Source organism: Hemitrygon akajei, chromosome 14 (assembly GCF_048418815.1).
Source record: "Hemitrygon akajei chromosome 14, sHemAka1.3, whole genome shotgun sequence".
Taxonomy (NCBI): Eukaryota; Metazoa; Chordata; class Chondrichthyes; order Myliobatiformes; family Dasyatidae; genus Hemitrygon; species Hemitrygon akajei.
In genome coordinates, this window is record NC_133137.1 from 78,138,813 (window position 1) to 78,163,554 (window position 24,742).

The 24,742-nt window shown below is 40.1% G+C and overlaps 2 protein-coding genes across 3 annotated transcripts in view; one reads left to right on the forward strand and one right to left on the reverse strand.

Annotated features, from left to right (window-relative positions):
- mov10l1 (Mov10 like RNA helicase 1) overlaps positions 1-14,190 on the forward strand; it is a 66,968-nt gene extending 52,778 nt beyond the window's left edge. Inside the window, exons 22-27 of the mRNA XM_073066991.1 lie at positions 3,033-3,206; positions 6,059-6,208; positions 7,411-7,518; positions 12,535-12,678; positions 12,943-13,032; positions 13,562-14,190. Of these exons, the coding sequence (XP_072923092.1) occupies positions 3,033-3,206; positions 6,059-6,208; positions 7,411-7,518; positions 12,535-12,678; positions 12,943-13,032; positions 13,562-13,594 (699 nt within the window). The 3' untranslated portion in view covers positions 13,595-14,190. The remainder of the gene's footprint in view (positions 1-3,032; positions 3,207-6,058; positions 6,209-7,410; positions 7,519-12,534; positions 12,679-12,942; positions 13,033-13,561) is intronic.
- Positions 14,191-18,031: 3,841 nt separating this feature from the next.
- Positions 18,032-24,742, reverse strand: part of LOC140738708 (transcriptional regulator QRICH1-like) — a 55,454-nt gene continuing 48,743 nt past the window's right edge. For both annotated transcript variants that reach the window (XM_073066382.1, XM_073066383.1), the window contains exon 9: positions 18,032-19,217. In XM_073066382.1, coding sequence (XP_072922483.1) covers positions 19,025-19,217 — 193 coding nt within the window. In that variant the 3' untranslated portion in view covers positions 18,032-19,024. The remainder of the gene's footprint in view (positions 19,218-24,742) is intronic.

Here is a 24,742-nt window from a genome sequence, read left to right on the forward strand (position 1 = left end):
TATGATGTTGCAATAATGGACGTATGATTGAGGGAAGGCCAGGACTGGTAACTTGGTGTTCCAGAGTACAACAGTTTTAGATTGTGGCAGAGGGAATGCAGACAAAAATGAGTCATTACTCACTTTTTGGAGACCATAACAGCTGTAAAGGTAGCCTGGAGGACTCATTCATTGAGTTCACATGGTTGGAAATTTGGGAACGTGAGTGGATATGGAAAGGATGTTCCCAATAGTGGGAGTTTAAGACCAGAGGGCACAGCCTCAGTATACAAGGATGGCCCTTTAGAAGAGAGATGAGGAATTTCTGGAATTCTTTGGCACAGACCAAATAACCTGGTGATTTACCAAATACCCAATAACCTGGGTAGATTTAAAGCAGAGATTGGTAGGTTCTTGATTTGTCGGGGTGCTAAAGATTACAGGGAGAAGGCAGGTGAATGGGAGTTGAGAGATATTAAATCAGCTTTGATGGAATGGTGGAACAAACTCAGTAGGACAAGTGGTCTAATTCTGTTCCAATGTCGTGTGATCTAATAAGGGTTTATAGTAGTGGACAATTTTAACTTCCCTAATGTTGACTGAGATTGCTTCAGTGTAAAGGGCTTAGATGGGGCAGAATTTGTTAAGTGCTTCCAAGAAAGTTACTTGAGAGAATATGTAGAGAATCCAGCTCAAGGTGGGGCAGTATTCAACCTTAGGAAATGGAACTGGGCAGGTGGTAGGAGTGTTAACAGGGGAGTACAGTGACCATAATTCTGTAAGTTTCAAGGGAGCAATGGAAAGTGGTAAGCTTTGTCTTGAATCGGAGAAAGGCTGATTGCAAAAGCATAAGCAAGAACTGGGTAAAGTAGACTGATTATATGCTTGCAGAGAAGACAACAGCTGACAAGTTAGTGAAAGTTCAAGGCCAGCACGTTCCAGTGAGGATGAAATGCAAGCGGGCAATTTTGGATATTTAAGATTTGGTGGGGGAGGGGGGGGACGTTTACAGGAAGTTTAGACAACTTGAATTGAGGTAGGCTCAAGGAATATAGAACGTTCAGGAAAGAAAAGAAAGTTCTGGGTGGGGGGCAATACGAGGCCTTTTTTATTAATTAACAGTACTTCTAGTAAGTTTGAGTCAGAGCCACATGTTTTCAATTCTACTAAAACATAGAAAGCGTACAGCACAATACAGGCCCTTCGGCCCACAAAGTTGTGCCAAACATGTCCCTACCTTAGAAATTACTAGGCTTACCCATAGCCCTCTATTTTTCTAAGCTCCATGTACCTATCCAAAAGTGAAGGAATGAATGAAATTAATTTATTTCGGTCAGTACAAACATAACAAAAAGCATCATTTACAACGATGATTTCATAGGACAAAATTACAACAAAAAACATAGATATTCTTTGAAACAGACCAAAAGGGTGTAGGCTGAAGTTACAGCTTATTACGTCTATGCCTCTTGCTTATACAACATATTTGGCATCAATCACCACATCAAAAACAAAAAACCTCAATCTTCCAACACAAAATCCAATTCCAAATATCATTTATTTACAATACTCCCATTCATTTTAAATCATGTATTTTATATTTGTTCATTAAATAATTTAAATGATTTTTAAAAAAATTTTAAGTGTAGTGCATGTTTTAAAATTCTTGCTACAACTATTCCATAGATTCACTCCTCTGACTGAAATACAATGATTTTTTTACATTTGTTCTTATCTTTTGTTTTTGAAATATACTCTCAAATCATTTTGACTTTCTTTCATTTTAAACAACCTTTGGATACTTTGTGGTAGCTGTCTATTTCTTTATACATAATTTGTATTAATTAAAATCTACAAAATTTCTGAATTTTAAAGTATTTAGTTGAATAAATAGTGGATTGTTTGGCTCATAATAACTTGTCTTATTTACTATTTGTACAACTTTCTTTTGCAGTAGAAAAATTGAGTTTGTATTTGTTTTGTATGTATTTCCCCATTCTTCTACACAGTAAGTCAAGCATGGGACTATAAGTGAACAGTGTAATGTATACAAAGATTCCTGATTTAAGAATTATTGTGCTTTGTACAGTATTGCAGTAGATTTTGACAAGTCTCTTAAAAGACCCTATCGTATCCGCCTCCACCACCATTGCTGGCAGCCCATTCCACGCATTCACCACTCTCTGCATTTTTAAAAAAAAAACATCTTACCCCTGATATCTCCTCTGTACCTACTGCCCAGCACTTTAAACCTGTGTCCTCTTGTGGTGTCCATTTCAGCCCTGGGAAAAAGCCTCTGACTATCCATGCGATCAATGCCTCTCATCATCTTATACACCTCTATCAGGTCAGCTCTCATCCTCCGTCGCTCCAAGGAGAAAAGGCCGAGTTCATTCAACCTGTTTTCATAAGGCATGCTCCCGAATCCAGGCAACATCCTTGTAAATCTCCTCTTCACCCTTTCTATGGCTTCCATATCCTTCCCGTAGTGAGGCGACCAGAACTGAGCACAGTACTCCAAGTGGGGTCTGACCAGAGTCCTATATAGCTGCAACATTACCTCTCAGCTCCTAAATTCAATTCCATGATTGATGAAAGCCAATACACCATACACCGCCTTAACCACAGAGTCAACCTGCGTAGCTGCTTTGAGTGTCCTGTGGACTCGGACCACAAGATCCCTCTGATCTTCCACACTGCCAAGAGTCATACCATTAATACTATATTCTGCCATCATATTTGACCTACCAAAATGAACCACTTCACACTTATCTGGGTTGAACTCCATCTGCCACTTCTCAGCCCAGTTTTGCATCCTGTCACTGTCCCGCTGTAACCTCTGACAGCTTTCCACACTATCCACAACACCTCCAACTTTTGTGTCATCAGGAAACTTACTAATTTTTAAAAAAAAGTTAATTTGTAAACTGATTTTAATTTAGTTTGGGATTATTTAGGAGTATTCTAAAGGGTGATGTGTGATGTTGGAAGCTCAATGGAGTGTACAGAAATTGTATTCTGATTTGCAGTTAAACTGTAATATTTCTTTTTAGGTGACAAAACTACTGAACAATTATCGCTCACATTCGTCTTTGCTTGACCTGCCCTCTAAACTCTTCTATCATGACGAACTGGTGATGTGCGCTGATCAGTCTACAGCCAGCAAGTTTTGTAATTGGGAAAAGTTGCCCAAGAAAGGATTTCCCATCATTTTTCATGGATTGAGGGTATGTTGTTGAGTGCAGTGCATTTCCAAACTCTTCAAACTTATCCATAATTAAAACATTATAGTTTTATCCTTCCAAAATAAATTTTTTGAGGTTCAGTTATCAGTTTTACTATCTCATTCATGCAGGACATCAGTGAGATTATATTTGGAGTATTGTATATGGTATTAGTTTTATGATGTGTAGTTGCCAATAATTCGGAAGCAGTTCAGAGAAGGTTTATACGACTAATACCTGAAAGGTGTGACTTGTAACTAAAGGTTTGGTGAGGCTACACTTGTATCTGTTTTGAGTTTAGAAGATGTGAAGCAGATAAAATCCTGGGGGGTCTTGACAGGGTGGATGCAGAAAGGAATTTTTTCTTTAGGGAGAATGTAAAACAAGGTGTCATTTTTTTAAAAAAAATTTTTACAGAGAGAGCGGAATGGAAATATTTTCTCTCAGGTGGCTGGGATTTTGTTCTTCAATGGGTTGTTGAGAGGAGCCTTTGAAAATTTTGGAGGCAGAGCTGGATAGATAATTGATTAGCAAAGAGGTGAATGAATAAATGGGAAAGCAGAGCTGAGGTTACATTAAGTTTGGCCATAAAGTACAGGAGCAGAGTTAGGCCATTTGGCACATTGAATCTGCTCCACCATTCCATCACTTATCCTTCTCAACCCCATTCTCTTATGTTTTCCCTATAACCTTCAATACCCTTGCTAATTAAAAAACTATCAACCTCCACTTTAAATACACTCAATGATTTGGCCTCCTCAGCTGCCTGTGGCAATGATTTCCACAAATTCACTATCCTCTGGCTAAAGGAATTCCTCCTTGCCTCTGTTCAAAAGGGACGTTCTTGTATTCTGAGGCTGTGCCCTCTGGTCCTAGACTCCCTGACTATAGAAAGCATTCTCACCACATCCACTCTGTTTAAGCCTTTCAATATTTGGTAGGTTTCAGTGACATTCCTCCCTCATTCTTCAAAAACTCCCAAGTACACGCCCAGAGCCATCAAATGATCCTCATATGTTAACCCTTTCATCCATAGAATCATTCTTGTGAACCTCCTCTGGACTTTCTCCAATGTCAACAGATCTCTTCTTCAAAAAGAGGCCCCAAACTGCTCACAAAACTCCGATAGCAACCTGACTAATGCCTTATTAAGCCTCAGCATCACATTCTTCCCCTTATATTCTAGTCCTTTCAAAATGAATGCTAACATTACATTTGCCTTCCTCGCCACCAAATCAACCTGCAAGTTAACCTGTAGGGAATCCCGCACGAGGCCCCCCCCCCCCCCCTTCCGCCAAGTCTCTGCATCTCTGATTTTTAAATTTTCTCCCTGTAGAGTAAATAGTCTACCGTCTTTTTTTTTCTTCTACCAAAGTGCATGGCCAGACACTTCCACGCTCTATTCAATTATGGATAACTCTGAACATCCTCTACATAGCACCATCCAGAGACAGAGAAGCAGTTTCAGCGACAGGTTACTATCGATACAATGCTCCTCAGACAGGATGAAGAGGTCAATAATCCCCAATGCCATTAGGCTTTACAATTCTACCGCCAGGACTTAAGAACTTTTTAAAAGCTATTATTAATGCTTTTTGAGATAGTGATTTAGATGCATATCATATTTTTTTACTGAGTTAAGTATTGTATGTAATTAGTTTTGCTACAACAAGTGTATGGGACATTGGAAAAAAAGTTGAATTTCCCCATGGGGATGAATAAAGTATCTATCTATCTATCTATCTATATTCCATGTGCCAACAGTAATGTGGAGCATGAAAGCAGCACTTTGAGGAAATGCAGTCCTAGTTAAAATACAAGCCCTGACGTCCATAAGGCAGAACTTATTCAGATCTGCTGGAAATAATGGCCTCAATACAATTGCGACAACACAATCTTTGGGTGACTTTCAAGACTAAATTCTAAATAATGATAACTTACCAGTAGTTGATGTGGTTGGAGATGGTGTGGTCCCTGTCACCTCTGCCATAGCTGCAACATATAGGAAATTTAACTTCCTCAAAGGAATTCCTGGTATTTCCTTAAACTACACTCAGTAACCATTTTATTAGATACCTCCTGTAAAGTGGCCACTGTAGACCATCGACTTTAAAAATTCAGCATGTGTGTTCAGAGGTGCTCTTCTGCACACCACTGCTATAAACCACAGATTCTCTGAAACGGTTCAGGTACGTTCTGTTCAGTTTAGCGCTGTCATTTGTTTACTGCAGGCCACAAAGCCAGTCCGCCCGCAGCAATTTTTTCAAAAAGAGAAACTAGAAATCCAAGACTCATATAACATGAACTGCAGAGTCCTCTGGAAATGAATCTAATCCACAAACTGTGCCAATCAAACCTTGCCCAGGACCCAAGACTCCTGCATCTTCCTCCGGCAACAGTGAGCAAGAAGGAGAGGGAGACCAGGCAGATGGCACTGAACACAGTAGGTCGAGAATTGGAGCCAATTATGAGTTCTTGCTCTGCCACTAGGCCACCCACTCCATTCTCAACCACAGCAAATTCTCTCAGAGACAGCAAAAATCCCAGATTGCTCAGTCGGCCCAAAATAAATTATCAGAATGTTAAGTTACAGGTTCCCATCGTGCACAGATTAGTAGTCAAAGTATATTTAAAAGAAGGAGAAGTAGTAGTTTTGTTAACTGTTTGCAAATGATCACCATTAGTCTTGTTGGTTGCTGGCATCATCTTGCACTAAATTGTTATTTTAGATATAGCAAAGATGCATTGCATTCCCATAGAATATGTTTCAGCTGCAGGAAAGGGTGTGTGAATGATATTCCCTTCTTACAAGTACTTTTAAATTCAAATTTTATAACCATATGCTTAAATTTCAGGGAAATGAAATGAGGGAAGGTAGCAATCCATCATGGTTCAACCCTAAAGAAGCTGTTCAGGTTATGCGTTATTGTTGTTTGCTGGTTAAACTTTGCACGAGCCCAGTACAGCCCTCTGATATTGGGATCATAACCCCTTACCAAAAGCAGGTATGTAAGATAACTTCTTATTTCTCTTTCCCTGCTCTGAGGTGCCTTCATTAATTGATCTTTTGCTTCTGCCTGTAGTGGAAGTCAATGAATTTTCAGGACCTCATGAAATTTAACTTCAAATGCAGTGTGGTATTTGTTACTTATTAATGATGTTTCCTTATTAAAGTTACAATACTATACAAAAGAGTTTTTTGCATAGTACTGCAGACTTTTTTTTATATCATTTCCTGTGGGTTAATTTTGATTTGATTTTAAGCACATGGTAGAAATCCATGTACCTCTGTCTTCTCTTTATTTATCCTTAAACTACAATTTCTGTGAGTCTTAAGTTTTGTGTTAATATTGGTAAACATTTAGTCAATGCAGTACTGTGCAAAAGTTTTAGGCACTTGAGTTGATCAGACCCAAAAGACCCAAACCAATTCGAGTGTCCAGGTAATGTGCATACAAGAACAGCAAAGTAAATTAAGCCTAATTTATTACCATAAAACAGAAACCACATAAAGTACCACATAGAGAGTTATAAAGATTTCAGGGCTCACGATTCTTAGTCTCCACTTGATTGTCGCTGTTCATGAAATCACCCAGGGTCCAGGTCCTTGGCACGGATCGATCTCAGTCTAGGTGAAATCCCAAGAACTGAGCGAAAGGTGCTTTGATTGATCTAGGTTCAATCCACCAGCATAGCAAGAGACACAGAGGCGGGCAAACTATTTAGTCTTTTGTTCTCATGCTACTTGTGCCTCGAGGCCAAGAAAGAATCCAGCCATTATTAGCAACCATTTAACAAACCTACAGTATTTAACTTGTACAGACACCTTACATGCTGCAAGCTCACAAAGAGTTAATGTCACTTGGAATTGTTCAGACTTTAATCTAATATTATTGTAATATTTAATACACAACACAACACCCTAGCTAAATATACATGCTTAAGACTTGTACACAGATTGTAAACATAAAACAGTGAATTAGTAATTTAGTTAAAAATCCATAGAGAACCTTACAAAAGAAAATGCTGACTGTGTACACTAGTGGATGTGAACATTCGTATCCCTGGGTCATTACAAAACCCTTGTATACTCTACTGTATTTCTACTCTATTCTTGGTTGGTGCAACTGTAACAAAACCCAATTTCCCTCGGGATCAATAAAGTATGCCTGTCTGTCTGTAAAATTGTTTTGTTTTGTGAACACAGGTTCAAAAAATTAGAGTCCTCCTTCGAACTGTTAACCTTACTGACATAAAGGTTGGATCTGTTGAAGAATTTCAAGGCCAGGAGAAAATGATTATTATTTTATCAACAGTAAGTTCCATTAAAATTTGTATTATTTGATTTCTTTAAGTCATGTATTAACAATTTAGTAATGGTTGACATTAATCTGGAAACATTGTGGTCAACAAACTCCTCCTCCTTCTCCTCAGTTTAAGTACGCCACTCTGCAACTGGATGTTGGACTTCGTAATCAACAGATCTCAGATGCTTAGGGTGTGGAACTACTCTCTCCTCATCATCCTCAATATGGGTGCCCCCTCAGGGATGTGTGGTGAGCACACTGCTGTACACTCTGCTCAAAGATGACCACACGACCAAATACCCGAGTAAGCTCATTGTCAAATTCGCCAATGACGTAACATTGGCAGTGCTCATCACCAACAGTGATGAGAAGACCTACAGGAGAGGAAAGGGAAGAGCTTGAGGTCTGGTGCCAGGCAAATAACCTCCTCTTCAAGACAAAGGAGATGGTTATTGACTTCAGGAGAACTCACATTGTTCACACTCCCCTTCACATCAGCAGCACAGCAGTGAAAATTCCAGGAACTGCACATCTCACACAACCTCTCTTGTTCACAACACGTCCTACACAATTAGGAAAGCTTACCAATACCTCTACTTTGAGGAGGCTCAAGATAGCTGGATGTTGCACATCTATACTCACGTCCTCTACAGATGTGGAGTAGAGATCATCCTAACAAGTTGCATCACTGCATGATGCAGAAACTGCACTGTCAGCCAGGAAGGCTCTACAACAGATAGTCAAAACTGCCCAACACATCACCAGCACCAACCTCCCGTCATCAGGGACCTATCTACAAAAAGGTGCTGAAAAAGGGCCAGTTACATCATGAAGGATCCCACCCACCTTGCTCATGGACTGTTTGTCCCACTCCCATAAGGGAGAAGGCTACATAGCATCCACTCTAGGACTGCCAGAATCTAAAACAGTTACTTTCCCCAAATAGTAAGGCTAATTAACACCTCTACCCAATAATCCACCCTTCCACACCCATCACCACCACTTTATTATTTCCTGTCAGTCACCTTATGTACAGACATTCTTGTGCCTAGTGTCATATTATGGACAATTTGTGTATTTATCTATTTATTATGTTCTTTGCAAATACAATAAGTGTTTTTGTTTGTGCTGCATTGGATCCAGAGTAGCAATTATTTTGTTCTCCTTCACATTTGTGTACTGGAAATTACATTAAGCAGTATTGAATTGTGTCTGCTACTTGCAGCTCCAATAGATTTACGAAATGAAAGCATTTACTTTTCCGTTAAACTATTTCTGCTGTTTCTAAACATTGATCTGTGTTTTTAAGGAGATAACCTTTTGCCTGATGTTTGATCATTTAATAATTGATCAGTAAAATATACAGTTACAATAGAAATCATTTTGGGATCATTGGATGACTTCAGGACAGTAAATTCAGATTTAGCATTATTACTATGACTGTGCACTGTGGTAATATAGTGCATTAATGTCCAATAAAACTATATAATTGTTTTGGCCAATTTGCAGATCACAGATAAAGTCCAATATTTTCAAACCACAAATGAATTATACAGTGATGATGCTCTTGAAGTTATTTGAATATACTAGAAAATGAAGCAAATATTTATTCAAATTACTGCTTTTAACGTCCACAGTATGGGTAGAAACAAGAAGGGAGGGCCATTCTAGTGAGGCTATATTATAGATCTTCACCCCCCCCCCCCCCCCCAGCAGTCAGAGGGAATGAGGAGGTGATCTATAGAGAAATTGCTCGCAGTTGTAAGAATAAATAGGGCTGTATAGCAAACGCAATAGAGTCAATGAAAGACTGCACCCTACAGCATGGACGATAACCAGTGTGCAAAGGAAAACAACAAACTGTGCAAATACAAAAAGAAAGAATAATAATAAATAAATAAGCAAAATAGAGAACATGAGATGAAGAGTCCTTGAAAGTAATTCAATTAGGTTGTGGGAACAGTTCAGTGATGGCGTGAGTGAAGCTATCCACTTATCCTGATGATTTTGGGGGTAATAACTGTTCCTGAACTTGATAGTTCAGTATTGGTGCTCCTCTTAATGAACGGGGTAGTGCAAGTAACTAAAATGGTAGTCAGGGGTATTTTGACTCTACTGACCATAATTCTGCTAATTTTAAGATAACGTTGGAAAATGATATGCCTTAGCCTCATCTTAGGGTCCTAACTGGAGTCCGGCTAATTTTGGGGGAATTGGACTGGATCTTGCAGAGGTTGGAGTGAACATGTTTGAAGAGAAAGAACCAAATGGCAAGTGGGAGGCTTCTAAGAATCCAGGACCAGAATATTTCTGTTATGGTGAAGAGTAAACTTGGCAAATTCAGAAAACATTGGCTGAAAAGACGTGGAGGCTTTTTTTTTCAAGAAAAAGGACACGTACGTTGGATTTAAGAGGTCAGGATCAAGCAAATCCCTTGATAACTATAAAAAGGTTTAAAACACTCTAATGAGGGATGAAGTGGATCTGGCAGGTGAGATTAAGGAATATCCCAAGAGGTTCTATAGCTATATTAAGAGTAAAACAGTGGCTAGGGAGAACAGAGGTCCACTCAGAGATTAACAGGTTTTTACTTATGTCTTGAGCTGGGTTAGATTTGTAACAAGTATTTGTTCTCTGTGTTTATTGATCGAGAGATGAGTGAAACAAGTGGAGATACTTTGGAGGACATTCATTTTACTTGGGAGGAGGTATTAGCAGCCTTTTAAGTGGATAAATTATTAGTGTCTGACCTGTGCATCCTTGGGCTTTGTGGGAGGAAACTGCAGAGGTCTGTACAGAGATAATTGCTTCATCATGAAATTCCTGAAGATTGGAAGGAGGCTAATGTCATCTGTTGTTTTAAAAAGTGTAACACAGACAAGCCAAGGAACTGCAGACCAGGCAGTGAGAGAGTTGCTGGAGGGAATTCCAGCCTTTAGACAGACATAATCTAATTAGTCAGTATGACTTTGTGTATGGGAAATTGTGCTTGATGAATCTCTTTAGTTTGTTTTTGAAGAAGCAACCAAAAAGGTAGATGGGGATGGGATAGTTGATGGACTTTGATCCACATGGTAGGTTGGTCTGGAAGATAAAGTCCCATTTAATCCAGAGAGCTAATTAGGTAGCTTCAAAATTGTCTTTCAGGTAGGAGGCAGAGGGTGGTGATTAACAGCTGATTCTCGAATGGAGGCCAGTCACTAGTAGTGTCCCATGGGAGTTGATGTTAGTTATTTATGTAAATAATTTGGATAGGAAAACCCAAAAAGGCTTCTTCAATAAGCTTGCAAATGACACGAAATTAGGAAGTCGTTGACAATGAAGGTTATTGTAGATTACAAGGTGATCTTGATCAGGTAGAGAAGTGGGCCAAGCAGCAGTGAATGGATTTTATTTCAAATAAGTCTGAGGTGATGCATTTGGAAAGTCAAACCAGCATAGGACCTGTACTGTAAATGGGAGGTCACTGGGGAATGTGATGCAACAGAGAGACTTAAGAGCACAAGCGTATAGTTTATTGAAAGCGGCATCACAGGTAGTTGGGTTGTAAAAAGGCATTTAACACATTGGCCTTCGGCAGTCAGGGCACTTAAGTATATGAGATGGGACATTATGTTGCAATTGTCTAAATCTCTGGTGAGGCTGTACTTGCTATTTTTCCAGATTGGGTCACCCTGTTAAAGAAAAAATGCTGCCAGGACTAGAGAGCCTGAGTTATAGGATGAGGTTGGTCAAACTAAGTCCTTATTCTTTGGAACATCAGAGAATGAGGGGCGACCTTATAAAAAATGTTTCAAATTATGAAAGGCATAGATAAAGCAGAGGGCTAATAATTTTTCCCCAGGGTAGGGGGATTTTAAAACTAGAGGGCATAGATTTAGGATGAGAAGGAAAACATAATAATGGGACCAGGGGTGCAACTTTTTCCATGCAGAGGATGGAAATTGTTCAGGCAGGTATAATAGTATCATTTAAGAAGCACTTGGATAGATACATGGATGGGCAGGCTTAGAGAGATGGTGCTAAAGCAGGAAGTTGGGACTAGCTGAGTGGCACCATTGTTGGTGTGGACTCTCAGCTGAAGAGCTTGTATCTGTGTTATATTGCTCTATGACTAACCCTTTTTTGGGCCATATGAACTGGGGGCTTTTCCCCCCTAGCGCCTTTGAATTCTGGAATCAAACTGTGCATCATAAAGCAAATACCAGTTTTTGATTAATTTATTTTCATCGGTGCTGAGGTAGAGAGGGTTGATAGCTTCATATTCCTAGATGTGAACATCAACAGTAGCCTATTCTGGTCCAACCATGTTGATGTCACAGCCTAGAAAGCTCACCAGTGCCCCTCCTTCCTCAGGAGAAAGTTTTTATTGATGCACCATCTGTCTAGATGCATCATGGTGTGGTACGGCATCTTCTCTGCAAGTGACCACAGGAAACTACAGAGTTGTGGCTCAGCACATCACAGGAACCAGCCTCATCTCAAAGGCCTCTGTCCCTCAGTAAAGTAGCCAGCATAATCAAAGACCCCAGACATTTTTTCATTTCCCCCCCCCCCCCCCCCAACAGGCAGGAGATTTTTTAAAAAGCCTGAAAGCATGTCTAACCAGGCTCTAACGGCTCCTACCCCACTGTTATCAGGCTCTAAAATGGAGTCTTGAGCACATTACTTTTATACTTTATTCTGCATTGTTACTGTTTTACCTTGTTGCTCAATGTCTGATTGGTATAAATGGTGTGGAAGACAAACTTTTCACTGTATCTTGGTACATGTGACCAATACCAAATTGCAAACTATTAACCATACCTGTGTACAAGTGCTAATTAGAGGTAACACAACTTACAACTAATCCTGTTGTGCAAATTATTTTTTACACTTGCATAGTAATATTTTAAATCTATTTCACTTGAGGGTATTAAATATAAAGCATATAGAGGTGAGCATGCTGTATGGGGTTTTTTGTTGGGTTGCATTTTTGTTTACCTTTTCCTTGAAGTCTTAAAAACAAAATATTTATTGCAAAGGTACGTTCAAATGAAGAAGAAAATCTGTTTGAGGATAAGCATTATAGCTTAGGATTTCTTTGCAATCCCAAAAGATTTAATGTGGCAATCACCAGGGCTAAAGCATTACTGATCTTGGTTGGGAATCCCCATATTCTCCTCCAGGTGAGTAGAGTTCTTCATGGAATAGAATTTTGGTACAAGCAGTAATCAAAATATAACAAATGTTTTCTGTGTAAAGGCTATATTAAGGACTGTATGAATGTTCTGTAATTTCAAATTATTTAAAAATAATTGTATGAAAATTGATTTAATTTTTTAAAGGGAATTTTCTTAATACTGAAATAATAGATGGTATTTAGTACATGGTACTGTGTTGATAATATTGTTAAGTTTAAAACTGTTTTCAAAATACGTGAATCATTACAGGATGCATGCTGGAGTGCACTTCTGGAATACTGTGTTCTAAATGATGCATATGTCGGTTGTAATCTCCCAAATGTACTTTTAGCCCAGAGGGTAAGTTTGTTATTAATTTATGGTTCCATTTTGTCCACAATGTAGTGATGTAAACTATGCTAATAGTTATCTAAAACTAAACTTGGTAGTATCTCTCAAAAGATTGGCAAATGTCATTTTATAGCCATATTGCTCTATTTCTGAAAGTAGCACCATTGTGGGAGGATGGTTGTATGATTTCTGCAGCATCTAACCTCATCACCCTAGTACTAAAGTAGTAAAAGAAAATCTGACAAGTTATGAGAAATAGGACAGTTGCAAGCAAGAGGATAATTCTGCTTCACTGCTTGGTAATGTGGTGCCACTAGGGCTAGAGTGAGCCAGTCATAGCTGGTTTTCATCAGGTTTATTTGAGAAAGTTCTAAATTTAAGCATTTTAGTTGCTGCTTCATTGTTGTGCCACTGAAATGGCGAATCACATAGTCACCCCCTTAGTCCATCTTCCCAAGAATGTATCTTGTAAAAAAAAAACATGAATATACTTAGCTAAAGTGCTGCTTGTATTACTTGACGTTTTTCTCATCCTCAGGTGCCTTCATCTATTTCTGAGATATCTGCTTAAGAACACTACAATTTTTGAAACAAAACTTCAGAAGAAAATGGTACCCATTTTTTGCAAGTTCAGAGGTTAATCCCCTTCATGATTTCTTGAAATGTTAGGTTTCAAAGTAGCAAAGTTGCTTATTTAGTTGTGCATATGTACTTAGACATATTATTCAGGATCCATGACAGTTTCAGAGATGCTAAAAAGAAAATCTAATGTGAGTATTGATGTTGGTCAGATTGCTTTTTCCAAAACCTTGGAAATGACAAAGCTCAGTTGGAATTGCACAACATATTTAAATGCTGTTTCTTCAAGAATCCGGCCACAAGATGGAGCACAGATACAAGACATAGAAATTAATTGCAGTCATCTGCAATAAACTGTATGTGGGTGTTGGAGTCATAGAAAACAGCAGCACAGAAACAGGCCTTCAAGCCATCCAGTCCATGCCAAACCATTTAAACTGCCTAGTCCCATTGACCAGCACCCAAACCTTAACCCTCCCATTTAAAATTAAAGATTGAAACCAAAATTGCATCCAACATTTGCGCTAGCAGTTCATTCCACACTCACCGCTGCGTGGTCTCCCCTCACGTTTCCCTTAAGCATTTCATCTGTATCCATGATTTCCTGTTAGTTTCATTCAACCTCTAGTGGAAAAAGCCTTCTTGCATTTACCTTGTCTATACCCCTCAATTTTGTATACCTCTATTGTCTTCCCTCAATCTTCTATATTGTCTAACTTATGTCATTAAAACCAGTATGTACCTCAACTCACCATCAGTATCTCTTTCACAGTAGTAATCTCTGCAGTGCTGACTGTGCCACATGAATAGGATGATTTGGCTGCCGAATGAGTGGCTGAAGAATTGGTGCAGGGAGCAGGGCTTCAGATTTCTTCTGGGGGAAGGCATGACCTGCACAAAAAGGATGGGTTACACCTGGACCAATATCCTTGTGGGCATGTTTGCTAGAACTGTAGGTGAGGCCTTAAACTAATTTGGCAGGGTGAGATCCTAAGTGACAGGACTGAGGAAGCAGTTAGTAAACAACTAGTTGCAGTGGGTAGTGAGACTGTTAAGAGATCGGCAGGAACGATGTTGGAAAACTCAACATCCAAGGTTACACACTGTATCGAAAGGAGAGGCAAGGAGGCTGAGGGGGTGAGGTGGCTTTATTGGTAAAATTGAAATCAAATCTTAAATGTAACATAGGATTGGATCGTGTACAATTCTTGTGGGTAGTTAAGAAACTACAAGGATAAAAAGACAGTTACAGGTCTCTGAACAGTAGCTAGAGTGTAGGCTACAAATTACAACAGGAAATAGAAATAGCATGTAAAAAGGGCTATGTTAAAATAGTCCTGGGGATTTCAATTAGCAGGTATGTTGGGAAAATCAAGCTGGTGCTGGATTACAAGAAGGGAATTTATAAGAATGTCTAAATATGGCTTTAAGAGTAAAGGGTGGTTGATCCTTTCCAGTTTCTGAAGCTAAAAGTGGATGTATCAGTATTACAGTGGTGTAAAGGGAATTAGAGGCATGAAAGGAGCCTGCCAGTTGATTGGAAGGGGACACTAGCAGGGATGATGGCAGAACAGCAATGGCTTCTGCTTCTGGGGGAAATTCAGAAGGTGCAAGAAAGGTACATCCTAAAGATGAAGTATTCTAAAGGATGAGGCAAGAGTTTCCTATAGTGGGGGATTCAGAGGGCACAGCTTCCATATTACAAGGAATTTCTTTAGCCAGAGGCTGGCGAATCTGTGAAATCCATTGCCGCAGACTGCTGCGGAGGCCAAGTCTTGTGAAGACAGGAGAATGAGATAATAAATCAGCCATGATGGAATGGCAGAGCAGATCTAATGGGCTGGAGGGCCTACTCTGCTGCTGTGCCTTATGGTCTAAACTTGAGTATACATGTTCACAAGTTATGTTCTTAACTCAATATGGTCAGAAGTTTTTTTCTTTTAACTAGATCCATGTTAACTGGTATCTTGATTTTGTTTGTAGTCTTGCTACAAAGCCTTAACTAATTTTTTCTATATTACAAATGGCCATTGATTTACTGCCATCTCCCTTTTTAAACAGTGGCTCTTTAAATCATTGGATCTTTTCTCTTCTCAAATTGTAGATGAGAACTAAAGCTGGGTACCATTAACATCAGTATCATTGATACTGTTTACACAATATTGTTAAGGTCTGCACTTGAATGAAAAGGCAGCCAATGATGGATCTTTGGAAAACACAATGTATTAAAAGCAAGGCATGAATAAAAAGTATAGATGAAAAAGCTAGTAGGCAAGTATAACAGAAATGAGCAAGTTAAGTATCCGGTATGTATTTTAAAGAAACTTTAAAGCTGCAGCCTTGTTGGTAATACACTGAAGAATGGTCTAGTATGCTGATACTTCTGCAAATCTATAGCCATAATTTTTTGTTCACATGCATGAGAACAAATACATAACTTGATTGTACAGTTAACAGGCAGCAATACACTGATATCCATTCGAAACTGAATAATATTTGAGGTAAATATTGAAAGGTTTTGCTCTGGTACCAATGGTACAATTTAGACAATAGATGCAGGAGTAGGCTATTGGAGCCAGCACCGCCATTCACTGTGATCATGGCTGATCATCCACAATCAGTAACCCAATCCTGCCTTCTCCCCATATCCCTTGACTCTGCTATCTTTAAAAGCTCTATCTAACTCTTTCTTGAAAGCATCCAGAGAATTGGCCTCCACTGCCTTCTGAGGCAGAGCATTCCACAGATACACAACTCTCTGGGAGAAAAAGTTACCCCTTATTCTTAAACTGTGGCCTCTGGTTCTGGACACCCCCAACATCAGGAACATGTTTCCTGCCTCGAGTGTGTCCAATGCCTTAATAATCTTATGTTTCAATCAGATCCTCTCTCGTCCTTCTAAATTCCAGTATGTACAAGCCCATTCGCTCCAATCTTTCAACATATGACAATCCTGTCATCCCAGGAATTAACCTTGTGAATCTACGCTGCACTCCCTCAATAGCAAGAATGTCCTTCCTCAAGTTTGGAGACCAAAACTGCACACAATACTCCAGGTGTGGTCTCACCAGGGTCCTGTACAACTGCAGAAGGACCTCTTTGCTCCTATACTCAAATCCCCTTGTTATTGAAGGCCAACATGCCATTAGCTTTCTTCACTGCGTGCTGTACCTGCATGCTTACTTTCAGTGACTGATGAACAAGGACACCTAGATCTCGTTGTACTTCCCCCTTTTCCTAACTTGACATAATTCAGATAGTAATCTGCCTTCCTGTTCTTACCACCTAAGTGGATAACCTCACATTTATCCACATTAAGCTGCATCTGCCCACTCACCCAACCTGTCCAATTCACCCTGTATTCTCCTAACACCTTCCTCACATTTCACACTGCCACCCAGCTTGTGTCATCTACAAATTTGCTAATGTTACTTTTAATCCCTTCATCTAAATCATTAATGTGTATTGTAAATAGCTGCGGTCCCAGCACCGAGCCTTGCGGTACCCCACTAGTTACTGCCTGCAATTCTGAAAGAGACCCGATAATCCCTACTGTTTCCTGTCTGCCAACCAATTTTCTATCCATGTCAGTATTCTATCCATGTCAGTACTCTACCCCCAATACCATGTGCTGTAATTTTGCCCACTAATCTCCTCTGTGGGACCTTATCAAAGACTTTCTGAAAGTTCAGGTACACTACATCCACTGGCTCTCCCTTGTCCATTTTCATAGTTACATCCTCAAAAAATTCCAGAAGATTAGTCAAGCATGATTTCCCCTTCATAAATCCATGCTGACTCGGACCAATCCTGTTACTGCTATCCATATGTGCTGCTATTTCATCTTTTATAATTGACTCCAGCATCTTCCCCACCACTGATGTCCAGCTAACTGGTCTATAATTCCATTTTCTCTCTCCCTCCTTTCTTAAAAAGTGGGATAACATCAGCTACCCTCCAATCCACAGGAATTGATCCTGAATCTATAGAACATTGGAAAATGATTACCAATGCATCCACGATTTCTAGAACCACCTCCTTAAGTACCCTGGGATGCAGACCATCAGGCCCTGGGGATTAATCAGCCTTCAGTCCCATCAGTCTACCCAACACCATTTTCTGCCTAATTTAGCTGTACTTTTGCAAAATAATTATTTTAGTTCTCTCAAAGTGAATGCAATCACACTGAGATTCTCTTGTAGCAAGAGTATCATGCAGAAAACTAGGAGGGAAAATACTGACACTTCATAATCTTACAAAATCATGACAACTATACACACGCACAACTCCTTCAATGTTTCTAAATCAGCTATAATGGACTTCACTCACCTACAAGTCCCTTCTTAATCTTTTAATAGATGCAGAGTTTAACAACTTTTCAAAGTTATTTTAGATGTCAAAAGAAAACTGCATACTCAAAACAAATGGCTGTTTTATTTTCATAGGCAAAATTTATTGTTTCTACCTAGACCAATGAAATTAGTGAACGATTTATATTAAAAAATTACAAAGGTAACGTGACATCCTTGGTATGCACTACATGAGTATAACATTGTTGATTTTATTTTAATCGGTGATTCAAAATAAAGTGGGAAAATAATTGCCCCCATAAAAGTAAAAACCACCAAACCTAACTACTCAAAACCTTTCTAGTACAATATACTGTAGTCTGTAAGAAATTTTCCTGTGCCCATCTGATACCAAGCCATAATGTCACAGGTTTGTGAGGTAAAGTTGATCTGGTTTAAAACCTAAAGCCAACATTTCTTAAACCTAGTTTAATTCTGTTCATGCAAATGCAGTATTTATATTTTATAAAGTTTCTTTCAAAATTTGTAGTGGATTATCCACATTAGGCACAGAAGTACACCAGGTACATTACATACAAAAACATATGTTAAAGAACATATCAGTCTGCTAAAAAGACGACTGTTCATGGAAGCATCTGTAATACAGGTAGAACAGAATTGGAGTCTAGATCCAAACAAGGAATTAAGTTATACAATGACCACAATTACCTGTGTCACCACAAATTGGAATGCACATAATTTAATTTCAAAGCTTGTTAAAGAATTTAAAGATGAATTAGCAAACTTTACTACCACCAACTGGAAGAAATAGTTTTTAAACTTTCCTCTTATTTACAGTTTGTTCAGTTAGACCATTACATATTTCAGTATAGTTTAAGGAAACAATAGAACTGGTCAGGCTTTTAGAACTGCAACATAAATCACCCAGAATTTTACTGGGTTTACAAATTCTGACATCAATTTTCAGTATATACAAGTTCTCAAGCACATCGTGCATGAACATCTGAGAGCGCTGGAAAAGGCAAGATGCTTCTCTTCCATAAAATAAAATTCCTATGAGTTGCTACAGGCAAGCAGTTTCTTTCCCCTACCATGCAGCTTGGGGAATTCTTTTACTGGAATGGAGGAAGATGGGTATTTGCACAAGCTTCTTGGACTTCCCTTATCATAAGGATTCTGGTCAACATTTGTTCCATGGCTTCATTGCTGACAGGTTGTGTTGAATACCAAATCGGACTATTTGGTGCAACCACTGGTTCAGCATTCAAGTAGAAGGCATCATTACGTCCTTTAGCACTCTGTGGACTGTAATAAGAGGGATAATTATCTGTTAATTACATAGGTTATTTCTAACTCAATTCACTTTAAAGTATTTTTAATCACTTGGATGCTTAATGGAAAGTTCATAAAAGGAGAATGCCAGACAAATGCAATGAAATGGACCATAAAGCTCTATTTCAGAAAGGAGGCAAGAGAAAACTAACTTAATGAGGGCTTCTGAGTGCCACAATAAAATACTGCCATGACATGATGGGCAAAGTCAATGGGCATTAAGAAAACATACCAATAGTCTGAGGCATCTTGAACAATGAAAAATAGTTGTGATTTTAGAAAATCAATTACCTCAAGGCTCAGGATATTGCTTTTGAATTCCTCAAGACAGTGCGTTAGGCCCATCATCTTAAGTTACTTCTTCATCACTGATGATTGAGCAAAATTAAGTTCCTGTTTATCAGCTCAGTGTGTACTTAGAACAGCAGAGTACTGGCCCTATGTTCCACACTGTTGTGCTGACCTTTTATTCCACTCCAAGGTCAATCTAATGTTTCCCTTCCCATAGCCCCCCCAATTTTCTTTCATCCATGTGCCAAGAGTCTCTTAAATTTCCCTAGAGTATCTGCCTCAACTAGCACCCCTAACAGTGCATTCCATACACCCACCACTCTGCAAAAAACATACCACTGACATCCCTATACCTTCTTCCAATCACTTTAAAATTATGCCCCACAAGATGTCCCTGGATGTCTCCACTACACGCTCACTAAAGTTTCCACATCCTTCCTATAATGAAGTGACCAGACCAAGTGTGGTCTAACCAGAACTACATTACCTTACAGTCCTTGAACTCGTCTTTATTAGATGGGGGGTGGCAGGGGAAAAACATCATACATCTTCTTAAACACCCCATCAACTTCAAGGGAATCTGGACGTGGATGCCAAGACTTCATTGGTCCTCCACATTGCTAATAATCCTATCATTAACCCTGAACTGTGCCTTCAAGTTCATCATTTCACACTTTTCCAGATTGAGTGCCACTTCTCAGCCCAGCTCTGCACCATGTTAATGTCCCACTTAACCTTCCACATCAGGGATTCCCAACCAGGGGTCCACAGACCCTTTGCTTAATGGTATTGGTCCATGGCATAAAAGGCTGAGTACTCCTGTTCTTTACTATCCACAACAGCACCAAACTTCACGTCATCTGCTAACCTACTAAACCACCCTTCCACTTCCAGATCAACAACATTTATAAATATCACAAACAGGGATCACAAAACAGAACCCCGCAGCACACCACTGGTCACTGACCTCCAGGCAGTAGACACTCCATCCACTCCAACCTCTGACTTCTATGGGCAAGCCAATTCTAAATTCACGCAGCCAAGTTTCTCTAGATCCCATTACTCCCGACTTATAAAGTCTACAATGGAGAGCCTCTATCAAACACCTTGCTATCCATATGTTTTGTCATTTCCTTGAAAAATTCATTCAAGCTCATGAGTCATGACCTACTGTTAACAAAGGCATGCTGACTATCCCAGATCAGGCCATGCTTCTCCAAATCCTCTATATCCTGCTTCAAGGAATCCTCTCCAAAAGCAACACCCACAAAATGCTGGAGGAACTCAGCAGGTCAGGCAACATCTATGGAAATGAAATGTATGAAAAGTCAACGTTTCAGGCCTAAACCCTTCTTCAGGACTGAGAAGGAAGGCGGAAGATACCAGAATAAAATGATGGAAAGAGGCTAGCTAGAAGGTGATGGGTAAAGCCAGGTGGGTGGAATAGGTCAAGGGCTGGAAAAGGAAGAATCTGATAGTTTGCCCACCACTAACATGAGACTAGCTGATCTATAATTCCAAGGCATTGTTTCTATTACCTTTCTTGAACAAAGTATTAACATTTGCCACCCTCCAATCTTCTGGCACTACACCTGTGGCCAGTGAGAATGCAAAGATCATCAGCAGAGGCACAGCAATCTCTTCCCTCACTTCCTGTAGTAACCTGGGGTAAATCCAGTTTGGGCCCAGGGATGTATCTACTTTAATGTTTTTTGAACATTACAGCATTTGCTCTTTTTTAACATCGACATATTCAAGCATATTAGCCTCTTCAATACTGTCCTCGCATTCACCAAGATCCTTCTCACTGGTGAATACTAAAGCCAAGTATTGATAAGGTTAACCCTACCTCCTCCAAATTCAGGCACACATTTCTTCCTCTATCTTTGATAGATCCTACCCTCACTAACACACCCGGCTTGTTCTTCATGTTCATGTAGAATGCCTTAGGGCTTTCCTTAATGTTTCTCACCAAGGCCTTCTCACATCCCCTTCTAGCTCTCCTAAGCCCCTTCTTGAGCTAGTTCCAACTACCACACAACTCACTTGCTTCCTGAACCTTTAAGCATTCTTTGTTCTCCTCCTTTGACTAGACGTTCCAAATCTCCCGTCAAACCTAGTTCCTTCACCTTACCATCCTTTCCCTGCCTCAATGGGACAAACCTATCCCATTATTCATGCAAGTGTTCACTAAACAATCTCCACATTTCTGTTTTGCATTTCCCTAAGTACATCTGTTTCCACTTTGCACTCCCAGTTCTTGCCTATTAGAATTGTAATTCACCCTCCCCCAACTAAATACTTTTCCAGTTCCAAGAAAACTTGAAGCTTAACACAATGCAGGACAAGCAGCCTACTTAACTGTCACCTCACCCTATGTGTTAAATGTTCATTCTTCCCACCATTCTCACTACAGTATGCACCTCATGCACAATATATTGCATTTACCAGCCTTGGGTATTCTGTCTGACAACAGCTCCCAAACCTGCAATCCCTGTCACTGAGGACAAGGGCAGCAGGTCTATGGAAACAATTTTCTGCAAGTTCTCCATTAAGTTACAGACCATCCTGACTTGGAAATACATTGCTGTTCCTTTATCCTTTCTGATCCAAATCCTATTGCAGTAGAGTGTGCAAGCTCCAACAAGACAGCACCTCATCAAATTCAGGTCACTGGAGTTGCAAGGCATCAGCAGTTAATGCAAGAGTAGAGGAAAGCCACCTTACAGACAAACCAACCAAAAGATTCAAAAACATAGTTTCATTGCATTACGTGGGTCAGACAGGCGATTCTGTGGAAGCAGGAAAGAAGCATGGATGGTAGTTTGCCTCCCAGGTGCCAGGGTCCGGGATGTTTCTGATCGTGTCCACGATATTCTGAAGTGGGAAGGAGAACAGCCAGAGGTTGTGGTACATACTGGTACCAACGACATAGGCAGGAAAAGGGAGGAGGTCCTGAAAGCAGACTATAGGGAGTTAGGAAGCAAGTTGAGTAGCAGGACCACAAAGATAGTAATCTCAGGATTACTGCTTGTGCCACATGACAGTGAGTATAGGAATAGAGTGAGGTGGAGGATGAATGCGTGGCTGAGGGATTGGAGCAGGGGACAGGGATTCAGATTTCTGGATCACTGGGACCTCTTTTGGGGCAGGAGTGACCTGTACAAAAAGGACAGGTTGCACTTGAATCTTAGAGGAACAATATCCTGGCAGAGAGATTTGCTAAGGCTATTGGGAAGAGTTTAAACTAGGATTGCTGGGGGGTGGGAACCAAACTGAAGAGACAGGAGGAAGAGGCAGTTGGCTCACAAATAGAGAAAGCTTGTGTGAGGAAGGCTAGGCAGGTGATAGAGAAGGGATGCGCTCAGACTGATGGTTTGAGATGTGACTTTTTTAATGCAAGGAGTATTATGAACAAAGCAGATGAGCTTAGAGCATGGATTAGTACTTGGAGCTATGATGTTGTGGCCATTACAGACTTGGATGGCTCGGGGCTGGAATGGTTACTTAAGAGTGCCAGGCTTTAGATGTTTCAGAAAGGACAGGGAGGGAGGCAAAAGAGGTGCGGGCATGGCATTGTTGATCAGAGATAGTGTCACGGCTGCAGAAAAGGAAGAAGACATAGAAGGACTGTCTACGGAGTCTCTGTGGGTGGAAGTTAGGAACAGGAGGGGGTCAGTAACTCTACTGGGTGTATTTTTAGAGATCACCCAATAGTAACAGGGACATAGAGTAGCAGATAGGGAGACAGATTCTGGAAAGGTGTAATAACAACAGAGTTGTCGTGGTGGGAGATTTTAAGTTCCTAAATGTCAATTGGCATGTCCCTAGAGCGAGGGGTTTAGAAGGAGTGGAGTTTGTTAGGTGTGTTCAAGAATATTTCTTGACAATATGTAGATAAGCCTACAAGAGGAGAGACTGTACTTGATCTGATATTGGGAAATGAACGTGGTCAGGTGTCAGATCGCTCAATAGGAGAGCATTTTGGAGAAAGTGATCACAATTCTATCTCCTTTACCATAGCATTGGAGAGGGATAGGAACAGACAAGTTAGGAAAGTGTTTAATTGGAGTAAGGGGAAACATAGGCAGGCAGGAATTTGGAAGCATAAATTGGGAACAGATGTTCTCAGGAATATGGATGGCAGAAATGTGGCAAATGTTCAGGGGATATTTGCAAGGGGTTCCGCATAGGTACGTTCTAACGAGACAGGGAAAGGATGGTAGGGTGCAAGGTCCATAGTATACAAAGGCTGTTGTAAATCTAGTCAAAAAAAGAGCTTATGAAAGGTTCAAAAAACTAGGTAATGTTAGAGATCTAGAAGATTATTAAGCTGGCAGGAAGGAGCTTAAGAAAGAAATTAAGAGAGCCAGAAGGGGCCATAAGAAGGCCTTGGCGGACAGGATTAAGGAAAACCCCAAGGCATTCTACAAGTACGTGAAAAGCAAGAGGATAAGATATGAGGGAATAGGACCAATCAAGTGTGACAGTGGAAAAGTTTGTATGGAACTGAAGGAGATAGTTGAGGTACTTAATAAATACTTTTTCAGTATTCACTACGAAAAAGCATCTTGGTGATTGTAGGGATGAGTTACAGTGGACTGAAAAGCTTGAGCATGTAGATATTAAGAGGATGTGCTGGAACTTTTGGAAAGCATCACTGGATAAGTCACCAGGACCCGACGAGAGGTACCCCAGGCTACTGTGGGATGCGAGGGAGGAGGTTGCTGAGCCTCTGGCGATGATCTTTGCATCATCAATGGGGACAGGAGAGTTTTCAGAGGATTGGAGAGTTGCAGATGTTGTTCCCTCATTCAAGAAAGGGAAATTATAGACCAGTGAGTCTTACTTCAATGGTTGGTAAGCTGATGGAGAAGATCCTGAGAGGCAGGATTTATGAGCATTTGGAGAGGCATAATATGATCAAGAATAGTCAGCATGGCTTTGTGAAAGGCAGTTCGTGCCTTACAAGCCTGATTGAATTTTTTGAGGATGAGACTAAACACAGTGATGAAGGTAGAACAGTAGATGTAGTGTATATGGATTTCAGCAAGGCATTTGACAAGGTACCCCATGCAAGACTTCTTAGGAAGCATGGGACCCAAGGGGACCTTGCTTTGTGGATCCAGAACTGGCTTGCCCACAGAAGGCAAAGAGTGGTTGTAGACAGGACATATTCTGCATGGAGGTCAGTCACCAGTGGTGTG